At 39.2% G+C, this 12,659-nt stretch overlaps 2 protein-coding genes across 16 annotated transcripts in view; one reads left to right on the top strand and one right to left on the bottom strand.

Moving 5' to 3' along the window:
* cnc (NFE2 like bZIP transcription factor cap-n-collar) overlaps positions 1-2,154 on the top strand; it is a 50,305-nt gene extending 48,151 nt beyond the window's left edge. For all 7 annotated transcript variants that reach the window (XM_020962080.2, XM_020962078.2, XM_020962081.2 and 4 more), the window contains one exon: positions 48-2,154. In XM_020962080.2, coding sequence (XP_020817739.2) covers positions 48-416 — 369 coding nt within the window. In that variant the 3' untranslated portion in view covers positions 417-2,154. The remainder of the gene's footprint in view (positions 1-47) is intronic.
* A 1,027-nt stretch (positions 2,155-3,181) lies between these two features.
* Irk1 (Inwardly rectifying potassium channel 1) overlaps positions 3,182-12,659 on the bottom strand; it is a 31,439-nt gene continuing 21,961 nt past the window's right edge. For 5 of the 9 annotated variants that reach the window (XM_086837034.1, XM_020961669.2, XM_086837033.1 and 2 more), the window contains 3 exons: positions 5,764-5,878; positions 4,751-5,471; positions 3,182-4,692 (listed from right to left, as the gene is read on the bottom strand). In XM_086837034.1, the coding sequence (XP_086693160.1) occupies positions 3,953-4,692; positions 4,751-5,471; positions 5,764-5,878 (1,576 nt within the window). In that variant the 3' untranslated portion in view covers positions 3,182-3,952. Of the gene's footprint in view, positions 4,693-4,750; positions 5,472-5,763; positions 5,879-6,084; positions 7,068-10,449; positions 11,000-12,659 lie in introns of those variants that run through there. The other 4 variants (XM_020961671.2, XM_020961675.2, XM_086837035.1 and 1 more) reach the window with 4 other exon arrangements.

Here is a 12,659-nt window from a genome sequence, read left to right as displayed (position 1 = left end):
AACACTCGTGAGAATCCAAACTAATTGTTTTCATATTTACCTTGCAGTATCTGCGCGATCCTGAGGGAAATCCCTGCTCGCCAACGGAATACAGTCTGCAGCAGGCTTCCGATGGATCGGTTTACCTGTTGCCCCGGGACAAGTCCGAGAGCAATAGCACGGCCACAGCTGCCTCGAGTGCTGTGACGTCTGCCGGCGGCCTTAGCTTGAATGGCCACGGGCCATCCCAGCCGTCCATGCATGGTCACCATGGCCAGCACGGAATGCAGGCGCAACATGTGGGCGGTGGCCTGTCCCATCAGCAGCAGCAGTCGAGGCTGCCACCACACCTGCAGCAGCAGCAGCAGCAGCACCATTTGCAGTCGCAGCAGCAGCAGCCGGGAGGACAGCAGCAGCAGCAGCATCGCAAGGAATGAAAGTATCTGTTGCGAATTGCCGCAACAAAGAGTTGGTTCACTAGCTTCCAGCGCGAGCAGCAGCATCGATCCGAGCAACAGCAGCAGCAGCAACAGTTTGACTACCGCTACGACTTGTTCAACAATAGCTACCTGTACTACTGAGTGGCAACTCAATTCGCTGTTGCAACGTTTTTGCTGGCAACATTCGTTGCAACTGCTGCTGCTTCCGGCCGTTTTGGAGCTGCCTCATTTGTCGTATCATCCCTAGACCCCATCAATGATTTACTTATTTAGTCAGCTTGATTGTTATTTATTTTTTAATTAATTAACTAGTTGGACTCGTCCAGAGTCTGGCATGCGAGTCGCATACAGCCCTTTACTTAATTTCAATTTACTAAAAACATTACTTGTGATAAATCCGCTCTTCAACTAAGAACTCTATAAAGCCTAAAAAACGCAAGCAGACAAACGATAGAACCGAACACAACAGAGGAACGAATGTAATCAAAAATGTTTGAAATGAATTTGTAAATCGGTAAACAACTCTCACACTCACTACACACTCCATTCACAATCAAAGCTCGCCCATTTCTTATCAATGCGTCGTCCAACAATATTTGATGGCGAAGCGGGTTAAAAAATCTATAATACTAGAATGTAAAATATGAAATCACAGAGATAATTGTAAAAAATAGTGAATAGGACACATGTACACACACAAATCAATTGTAAAGGTTGCAGAATATTGCTGGACAGTTCATGAAATACACTCGTAAGACACCTAGCAGTAAGCCTAGCCTAGTATGCTATCATCTAGTGAGAGATCTACCATTAGGCATTTATCACAAAATCACATAAACAAAGCAAACATAACACAAACTAGCGTAGCACGTAGCGTCTGTAAATACATAAATTAAAGTTAGATAACCAGTAACCCCAAGCTCTAGGCTAGAAAGCAACTAAGAGAGAGTGCTAACCACACCTCAAGGAAACTCAAGAAAACACAAAAAAATACAATAAAAGTAAAAAGTAAAAAAAAAAATATGGAAGAAACGGAAACAAAACAAAAACGGAAACAATTGCCCGCGCTAGGGCAGCCCCATTCAGTGTCCTGGAGCGGGTTAGTCGATAAGCTATTAAGAGATATTAATATTTAATATTCTTAAACATGTCCTACAGCATAAAGAGTTTAACACTAGGCTAAGCTACAGCTATGCGAAATGATTATACATGCATATATACGATATCAACTTAAACAGATCCGCTACGAAAACGAAATGAAAATCTATTGTTAATATAGGCATATGTATTTTAATTGTTGTAATGAATTTCACTCCCTTTGAGAGTCGATTGTCATCGCATTCGGAGCTCGCACGAGTCGGAAACGAAAGATATGAAATTCAATAAAAGCGAAATTATTTGTTGTAAATGAAAATTTAAACTAATTACCTATTGTACTATTGTATTGTACCACTACGCCCTTGGACCTAAAATACATTATAAATTCCCTTCGCGTAAATCCCCGTAACATAAATTATGTGAGACGAGTGCCCGCATTCCTTGAATTACTACAACTACTACTAGCTTGCAAGGATCGCCGAGCACTTGTCGACCAATCGACCCTCTACTTGTATGTTGCTATATATATTTATGTATGTTTCATATGAGAAATTTGTATGCTTTAAACGATGATAAACTTTTCCTCAGCTAAAGAAAAAGAAAGCGTCAAAATTAAAGAAAAACCACTAAAAAATAAGTAATATGTGTTTTTAATTTGCAGAAAAATGCCCAATTTCGAGTGGCGGGAACGCATCATTTTAAATTCAAATTTAAATCGACTATCAGTTTCCGCCATATCAGTTAACCGTCAAATTTGAATTTGAATTGTACAAGAAGATCAGTGGCCGCAATCCAAATTAACCGCCAAATTTGAATTTGAATTGCCGCCCAATATGTTAAAATAAAAAAAAAAATTTGTTGTTTTTGTAAATTGTTGTTGTTGTAAAATAATTGTTGTTGTTGTTGTAGACCATGCCGCGGCTTCAGTTTGCCCGATTTCAGTACAAAATCGTTCATTTTTGGGTTTCAGGTACCAGGCGAACAGAAATCAGCAGCAAGCAACTGAATTTTTGACGGACAAGAGCTGCCAGATCGACGGCATATGCGATCGATGTGGCAGCACTTGGCAGACAAGCGTTACCGGACCGATGGTATATGCTATCGATCTGGCAATGCTTAACTGCCTAGTGTTACCGGATCGATCGCATATGCCATCGATCTGGCAGCCCTTGCCCGTCAAAAATTTAGTTGCTTGCTGCTGCTTTCTGTTCGCCTGGTACCTGAAACCCAAAAATGAACGATTTTGTACTGAAATCGGGCAAACTGAAGCCGCGGCATGGTCTACAACAACAACAACAATTATTTTACAACAACAACAACAAAATTTTTACAACAACAACAATTTACAAAAACAACAAAAATTTTTTTTTGTTAACATATTGGGCGGCAAATTCGAATTCAGATTTGGCGGTTAATTTGCATTGCTGCAACTGATCTTCTTCTTCAATTCAAATTCAGATTTGACGGTTAATTGATATGGCGGGAACTGATAGTCTATTTAAATTCAAATTCAAGTTTGGCAGTTAATTTGTATGGCGGCATTTGACCGGCTATTTAAATTCAAGTTTGCGAAAAGTGATTTACCTTAAAAATTAGCAAATAAAAATGATTGCCATTTCCCAGCAACCGGAAAAAAACGCAAACTAAACAAACAATGGATTTAATTCAGTTTTCATCTGTAGGTATATTCTCCGTCTTTCAGTTTCACAATCTTGGTGTCGCTTATAAGTAAAATACATCAATCAAACATTCACATACTCATACAATTTTATTGTCCACTCATTACTAGAATTGAAGCTCGTGTGTTTTTGAAACAGTTTTATTGAATATATAAAATTCCATTATCTAGCTTGTTGGAGTAACAACTATTATCGGGTAAAAGGGAATTTACAATTCCGTGGCGTCCTCGCATAATATTTCAAATATATATTCATATTCACACACATATCGATTCGGTGAGCGTTTTACAAACATTTCTCTAGGAGGTCTAAGCTTACGAGGAAGTTGCAGCATTTTGGTTTCTGTGTCTCTCACATCTTACTTTGCGGTAATATCAATTTGTAACTTAGCTATATAGTAAATTCAATACGAGTAAAGCTAACAACTTGTGTGAATCATTCATTCTTAATTCATCGGCTTAGCCTAGACATATAATAGTTTTACTAAGGGATAGTTTAGGGGGTGGGTAACAATCAGATTGCCTCCACTTCAGCATCGGGGGTTGTGGGAAGGAGGAAGGGACTTTTCACGGGTTTCACAGCTGCAGCAGCTCTATGGCTATGACAGATGAGCTCCATGGAATCTCGCTTAGCTTAGTTTGAGTTAGAATTGTAGTGGGAGCGCCTATGCTTAACTAGAATACAACATCAGTTAACTGATGACGGCCAGGGCAGCGGACAGAGCACCGGCATCCTTGCGCCTCTCAATTAACAATATCAACAAATGGAATCGATGGGCAGCTGATCCTGCTTGATGCTCAGCCGACGGGGATTCGACTGCTTCTGGCGGCCACCTCCGCCTCCGTTGCCAGCGCCAGAGACAATGGTGATACCGCCTCCGGGTCCGCTGGCAGAACTTCCTCCGCCTCCTCCGGTCAGCGTGCTAAGACTGTTGTTGTTGCTGTAGTTGCTGCTGTTTATGGAATTACCGGAGTTGGTCTTCTCGTTAATACTGGACAGGTTGGGTATACTAGGCGCTGTCGTCGTAATGGTCAGTCCGCCCATGGTGAACGAGGCGCCGTGCTTGTTGTTATTCAGCGGCTCCAGCTCGCTGGCCAGCACGCCGTTGGGAATGGAATGGGAGCGTATCTGCAGGCGACCCGAATCCAGCGACTCATCACTGGCCGGATCCAGGTGATCCACCGAGGCGGCTGAAGCGATCCGCTGGAACAAGCTCGCCGAGAGTGTGCGATCCGCGAAGGGAGCATTGACTCCCAGGCCGGAACAGCTCTTGGCGCTCTTCGTGTACTCCGACTTGAGCTCGTCCAGTTGCTTGGCACTGCACAGCGGCGTGTCCACGTCGTAGGTGTTGTTGAAGAGCGTGTAGTCCACCTCGTATTCGCCGGTCTCCTTGCGGAAGGAAACCACATTCACGAAGCGGTGGCCCCACAGCACCTCCGAGGGCAGATAGCTGCTCCTGGCCTGCGTGGTCATGCCGGTGGACTCGATGACACCCTCTGAAATAGAATACCAATTAGTTTACATCATCGGGAACTTTGAGATATCTTAACTCACCCAACATAACCACCACTTCGAAGCGCTCCTTCAGCATATCCGAGGCGGAGAGCATGTACAGCGGACTATTACGATCAATTTTGTGCACTATCGTCGTCGGCCAGATGAACATCAGACGATCCTCGCCTCCATCGGCTCCCACATGCAGCTCCTGCTGATAGAAGGGCAGCACCTCGCCCTCCTTCGTCACCTTCTTGCGGATGATCTGGGCCCGGACATGAGCCTCGATGATGTGGGACTTGCGCATATCTCCCACGCGGAACATCAGACATGGAACTCCATCCCTGTGGCAGATCACCGCATTCCTTGAGAAGAGCAGCGTCTGGGCACGCTTCTTGGGACGCGACAGCTTGGCAAACACAATGCCCACCATGAAGGCCTGGATGAAGACACCCGTGATGCACTGGATGCACATGGTGAAGATGGCCTCCGGACACTCCTCCGTAACGTAACGATTGCCGTAACCTATCGTTGTTTGCGTCTCAATGGAATACAGGAAAGCGGTCATCATGCTCTTCACTTGTGTCACACACACCGTATGCGTCATATTGGCCACCAATTCGGGTGATTTATCCTCCAAAAGGATATACTCCAGATCATTGTGTGCGTAGGCAATGATCCACCAAATAAAAGCAAAGAAGGCCCAAGAGATGACAAAGCTGGCGGCAAAAACGAGCAGCGTCCAGCGCCACTGAGCATCCACCAGGGTCGTAAAGATGTCCTGGAAAATAAATAGAAGATGAAGGTCAGTTATTGTATAGAGAAAATTATAAAGAATTATTATCTATTGCTTTTATCTTTTGCAGACATTTCTACACAACAAGTTCCCAAGCTTAAGGCACAGGATTCTTTACCAAGAAGACAAATCAATTTACATAATTGCAAAACAAAGTATCGCGTTGAGAGTTACGCAAACGAAAGTGCGCGAGTGGGACACCTAAATATAAATCCGTATCCGACGAACCAGATATAGATATATGTACATATGCATATAGCCACGCACTGCCACTCACCTGCAGATAGCGACGACGCCTCTTGGCCACATTGCCCTGCACAACGTTGCACTCGCCATGCTTGAAGACCACACGTTTTCGGACACGCCGCGAACTGAACCGTGTCTGCCGGTACCTGAAAGGTGAAAAAAAGATGCGAAGATTGACACATTAATACACCTGACACGCAAATAGATTCGATTTCTTTTTGATTTGATTAGGGAATTTCGCTTTCAGCTGGGGGAAGTTTCTATTGTCTTGTAAGGATTTTATTTTACACAACGTGTTCATATAATAACTAAGCTAAATTTATGCACCTATTATTAGGAAGCAGTTTCTTACCTGAGTTGTACTTAAAAAAGCAACAAAATCTTTTGTTCTGATACAAATATTCTACCCTAAAACTCGCAGATGATTATTTGTTATATATATGCCAAGGCATGGCCTGTAAATTAATATTTATAATGCTGAATATATTACAGTGAAATCTGTCCATATTTATTTTGTATATATTTATCTCTGTTAAGGAAGACTTCCTTATTATCTACATATTCTGTTGCCGTATGTATTCATTTATAAGCAACAGAACTTTATGCAAAACTACGCCCACTTTTTGAATTTATGCTCTAAACACCTTGCGAAATATAAGTGAAAGAGTGCAATTTAATATAAATACTAAGCACAGTTTATCAAACCATAATTAACTAGACTCGGGAACAGATTCCCTAAAACAATAAGAGGCAACACAATGCAAACGAAAGCGCACAAAGATGCACATGTCAGGCGATTATGACCGGCCTAGTCCATTGTGATAAAAAGATGGCCAATAACAGGAAGTCAGAGACACTGAGACACTGAGACACTGACGTTTTTCTCCACCGATAATACAACTATGGCCAAGTATATCTGATTAATTTACCAAATTATAGCTTGATGCAAAACGCACGAAATGCACACTAGGAACACTAGACCGATAAAAAACTGCATGTGGAGACGGACTATCAATGCGGTGATACTACAAATACCAGGGATTCACATTCGCCGCGATCACTGGAAACTTTGATAGAAATTATCAATGGTTTTAGACCATTAAAAGCTAGGGTGTTAACGGCTCAGGGGTTGGATTAGTACTGAGGAGACAATCGAATGTCTTCGGAAGCTCCGTTCTGGATCGGCAGATGGAGAGAACAACAGCACGAGGCTGACTTTGGTTCACTTTTCCCTCACTTTTATATATGTATTTATAAGTTCATTTATATTTTAAATTCATTTCATTCACTTTACCCAGCTTTATCAGCTCGCCTTGCTTTGTGCACTGAAATTCCGCTAGAGAATGTGCAAAAGTCCCCTCTGGGGAACTGAGAAACTGAGAATTGAGCTTTAAATAAAATCAGCTCCAAGTCGAAGCTTGAGTCGAGTGGAAAAGGTGCTGATAAGAAGGAACTAATGGCAAAACGAAATCAAAATCAGCAATGGGAAAGCACTCGGAACAAATGAATTTGAAATGGCAATTAGGAAAGCATCAATCACTCTTATTTATTAAGCAAGCTCTCTCGATAATGTGCCAAAATATATGCACTTTAAATGAGTTAAATACATAAATGTTTGCTAGAAAGTTGGAACAAACAATGAGGGTCTTAGTTTATATGTTATTCGTTTCTAATTAGTTGATAACAAATCTCATTAACTCAAACAAATAAGTCATATCAATTTGTATAATCTAAAGGTTATTTTCGATGGAAAATTTATTCAAAATTAAAGCAAAACATTTGTTTACGTTTCACAGAAATCTCTTAAAATCAAAATTTTGCTACAATGAATAAGACTGAAAACTAACTTAGGAAAGAGAAATTTTATACATCCTTAAAGTTTGTAATTGATTTATAGGATTATACTGTAAATTGATCTTAACTAAGCTTAAAAAAGTTCGAATTCTTTGAATCTGTATTTATTTGATTTATATGATACAATTTTTTCTACAATCCTAAATTTTAAAATTCGTATAACTCAGCCAAAACCTCATTAATTTTAATTCGGAAATCGTTCCTATGTTACTTTTTATCGTGTTAACAAATCTGCATACTCAATTTACATTTATAAAAAATTAAATTTTTTGCCAATTTTTGACAATTTTAATGATGTAACCCCTTATAAAAATTTGAAATTTTCAAAAATTAAAAAAAAATTAAACTCTTTCCGGACATGGCTAGAACGATTCTGCTGTTGATGCTGATCAAGAATATATATGCTTTATAGGGTCGGAAATGACTTCTTCACTGATTTATAAGCTTCTAACTGAAATTAAAATAACCTCCAAGGGTATAAATATAATACATGGAAAAAGGTATAAGGGTATTAAAAGGTTAATAAAAATTTGTTACCAAAACTAGAGTTTAGCAAATACTTCTCCTCTGACACCATTTAATAATTTCCTTAACTATATTATATAGATTTTCTGAAAGACCCAACCTAGCAACAAACAAAGGGTCTTTCTTTGAATTTTAATAATCATACTTCAAAAGACCTCAAATAAGACAACAGATTTTTATCAATTATCAATTCGTATTTGCTTATAACTTGATGACCAAAACAGAAACGAAATTTTAGTATCTTACAAAAGACACTTGATGAATCATCGAACCTGGAGTAATACCTACATTCACATGAACACTGTACAACCTCATTAAAAAATAAATAATTTCGATAAAACACAAGTGTGGGGGAGAAATTCTGAGAATAATGATATCTCAGAGATACAATTCAATAAAAATTCGTAGAAATCTCCGGGCGACAACCGGAGTGCCATTTTAGAGTTCATTAGTTTAAATCTGATGTTTGGCTCATGCAAATAAACCGGCTTAGCAGAGTGTAACCCATTATTATTGTTATTGTTTATAAACGAATTTTTATTTTATTTTGTTGCTTTGCCAAATGCAATATTGTTACTGTTTTAGGGGGGGAAACAAAACCGGTTGCAGGGGCAAAGTAAAAACAAGTTCAATGGAACGAGCCACACACTGGGAGTATCTATAATGCGTCAACTCCCTCTACATATAACGACATGATATCAGCTGATATTTTAGATTTTTAAAGATAGGAAAGCGATCTAAAAATACACGTAATATTCAGAGGTTATCTAACCAATTGGAGGCCAGATAAGGTGTTCCTTGGGTTATGGCCTGCAATAAAAGCCCACAAAACAAAACTAACCTTCGACAAGACGAACTCGCCCAAAAGTGCAAGGCTGGAGGTGATCCCACCTGCAAATTCTGTGCACTTCAATCACCTGGCTAATGGCCAACTAATGCAATTTGGGCCATCTGTTATTGGCCATGTCGATATTCCGGAGGTGCAAATAAGTTGACCATGGTCATGATCATAGTACCAACGAATCCCAGTTGACGTCATGGATTTTGAATGCTTTTATGGCCGAAAGGAAATTCATGGCGAAAGCTTTTTCCGCAAAAGTACTCTCTGTATATATTTACAAATATATTCAGTACATTAAAGCAGCAATTGCTGTCCATAAATCAAAGTGGAAATTGTGAAAAGAATAAAGCCAGACAGTTACAGCACGTTTCGTAAGTGACAGGCGTTGATATAGTAAAATAATTAAAACTGATATCTATAGGCTAGCCTTCCAATGATTCAATATTTTCCTATGTAATTCCTATTAATTCCACAAATTGCGATACGTTAAATAAATATTTTAGATTTGTGAAACGTAGTGTACTTGCACATTTCCTCATTTCATTAGCTTTTCCTTTGCCAAAATAAAAATGGCAAAAGTGAAAAGTGCAATTATGAATCTGAATATATATACATATATCCGCGATAAGTTGTGAAAAGGCCACTTGGTCACTCATCGAAACCGTGAACAGTTTTGGGCCAAATAACAAAAGATTGGTAGAGAACAAAACATCCTTTCATGGGCCTTATGTAAACTTTGAACCGAATGTTTTACATATATCTGGCATAGATATATATTTATTAACAGCGGTGAATGGAAATTGACTTTTCTGGCAAATATTTATGCCACATTCGATTAAACATTATAAAAATCCAAATGCGCAGATGCATATATATATATATATGTATATATATAATGTACACATTACCTATACTATAGGTATGTCTATACAGTTGTGCACATAATTTTATGTATTTTGAGTTGGGTGTGAGTTCAGCTGTTTAAATAACCTTCAAGGGTGACTAGCTGCTCATTGCAAACAGTTATGAAACGTTGTCAAGTTATGAAAAACTGATCTTTGGACTGCAGAAAAACGATGCAAAAATGTCTGTTGAGAACTGGAATTGTGAATAGATTGGTAAAGAAATACAAAACAAGGAATGCTGTACTTAATATATTTCTTAACTTAAGAGAGATTGTTAAAGGTGTTAACTTGTATAAAGATCTTTAAGTTACATATCCAGGAAATCTACGAATTTCTTCAGTTGATTGACATATTCACCTACTTTTCAGAGTTGGTTCTTCTCCTAATTGATCTCTCATCATTTTAATATCGATAAGAGATTTCACAGTCATTTAGTTCCTACTTATCAAAGATCAGTTAAACATTAAATTGACTCTCCAATTTCACGCTCACTTTGCTTGGCCACGTTTTAAGGCACTCAACCGATCGTCTTCGAATAAAAAGGCTAATCACTGATCGATGATCGATCTCTCTCTCTGTGATTGGGATTTACCTGAGGAGCTCTTCGCGCCACGACTGTTCGCTGGAATGGGTGGCTCTGTAGACGATCATGGACAGCCGGCTTAAACTGCGCCTCAGCTCAGACATGATAAGGCAGGTGATCGATGATCCTATAGATCAACACTGGGATCACAAGAGGAGGAATACTGTTGGTTGCGATCAAGATCTATGCTTTTTTTGTATTTATTATTGAACTGTTTTGCAAAACACACACAAATATAAAAGAGTACGAAAACGTTTTCTCTTGTGGGCTAGTTTGTCATTGTTATAAAAATAAAGCACAGGCAGTGTTTCATCAAAAGGCGACGACGGGCTGAGCAGCCCAATAAATCACTCAACCGAGATCTTAGCATTTCGGGGGAGTTAATGAGAAAAAACTTTCAAATTGAGCCACTTTTCACTATGCCGGACACCCGGTTAATTAACTTGTAAAGCGCGTATTAGAATGTCACGTCTTTTTGTTCTATTTTTCTGTGTTATTTTTTATATACACATATTGTTCGGTTGTGTGAACTGCGCGATCGAACAACTTTGTGCCAACTGTCGGCAAGCAAATTGAAATTCGCCCTCGTTGGCTGCAAACAAAAAAATTCAGCACTCTGCGATCCCCTTCTCCCTATCCGGGCGTCGATATCTGTTGTGTACAATTGAATGTTAAACAATATAATTTGTTGTTATTCTACAGCCCGCCGCCTCCCTCATTTACTCATTTCACCTAATTACACATGCATGTATGGAGGTATGTGGCAGCGATATACGGCAGTTCCTATTTATCAGATACAAACGTGGCTATCTGTATTGGCATTTGCCTCATTAACGCCATTCAGACATGTCGCACCTGAGGATAATGGAAAAAAGTGCTCTAATAGGGAATTGAATCTAAAATTCTGGAGGTGATCTCTAGGTCTTTAGGTTGTTCTGCATCAATGATATATTTTTCTTAGTTAGCCATTTAATTTTGAAACGCAAATAGCGACAGATATATGTATAAGGTATAGTATATCTTTGTATTCCCACTGACTTATCCCCCTGAACCGGTTCGGGCTGCCTGCCACTTTGCTCGTTCAAAAATAGACCGAATTTTCCGCATGGTAAATACCAATAATAGCGATCGTGGCCCAAAAAGTTGAATGAACCAATTTGGGGTTATAGCCAGGAGTCAACTCTATTGACCCTCCCTCAGAGCCAGAAATGGCGCCTTCAGTGAGTTATATTTACCATATCTGAAGTGGTCACTGTAATCTATTCATAAAACCCTCAAAGATTGCTGGCCATAAACCTCAACCAGGGAAGTACCTCTCAGAACCGTCTGAGCCAATAATGCCCATGAGTAATTTCTTACACGGAAAGTTTGCAAACAATTATAGACCCAAACAACAGCCACAGGTTATCAGGTAAAAATCCTGTGACGTCAAGGCTGTGACGCACCTGTCCGGGTAATCATAGCATTTGTAGTCAAGTGTTGATATCGGTGTAAAGATATACAGTCTTATGAAAAGGCAGCGATATGACCATAACTATGACTAAACATGTTTATTATTTAATTTATTTTTGGCTACTAACCAGTAGTAGTCATCAAGAGATTCCACGAAGTTAAGAGAAGATTGTAAAAGGCCAAGTGACTTTGCTACCACTTGGCTTCTGTGTGATGTTAAGTGAATTGAGATAGGCCAAAACCTTGTGGAACTTTCAAAAGGGTCACCGACTTGGCTAACACAAATATTCTTATGTATATAATACCTCAAGAATACTAGCTACTAAAACCTAGAGTTATAAACTAGAAAACTATAAACTTAGCTTGTCTTCTTGGCATACTTTATGGTAATTAGAGAAAGACAAGTAAAGTACCTCAAACTAGTTTATGATTTCTTTAGCAAACACATATGCTCCTAAGTAATTTAATATGAAATTTCAAATTCGTAATATGATATTTGATAATTTAACAGCAAATAACAAGCCTTTCTCCTTCATTCCCAAAATATCTCCTGTTAAATTTGAAATGAAAACATTAACTCCAAAGCCCCCTGAGATATTATTAACTCCCAGGAGTCACGCTGTCATCGTGTGTCTTTTGGTAAACCAGAGCAAATAAATTGAGCAAGCAATTAGCACATCTATTTATCGTCGATATTTTTTGTTAAGATATTTGCCGACTTTGGCGTCTAGTAAGTTTCCACCTTGAATTGCGAACTCAATTAGTGT

Source organism: Drosophila serrata, unplaced genomic scaffold (assembly GCF_035046125.1).
Source record: "Drosophila serrata isolate PLE 108 unplaced genomic scaffold, ASM3504612v1 contig_295, whole genome shotgun sequence".
NCBI classification, from domain to species: domain Eukaryota; kingdom Metazoa; phylum Arthropoda; class Insecta; order Diptera; family Drosophilidae; genus Drosophila; species Drosophila serrata.
Note: the sequence above shows the minus strand (reverse complement) of the source record. Positions and strands in the feature narration are given on the sequence as shown.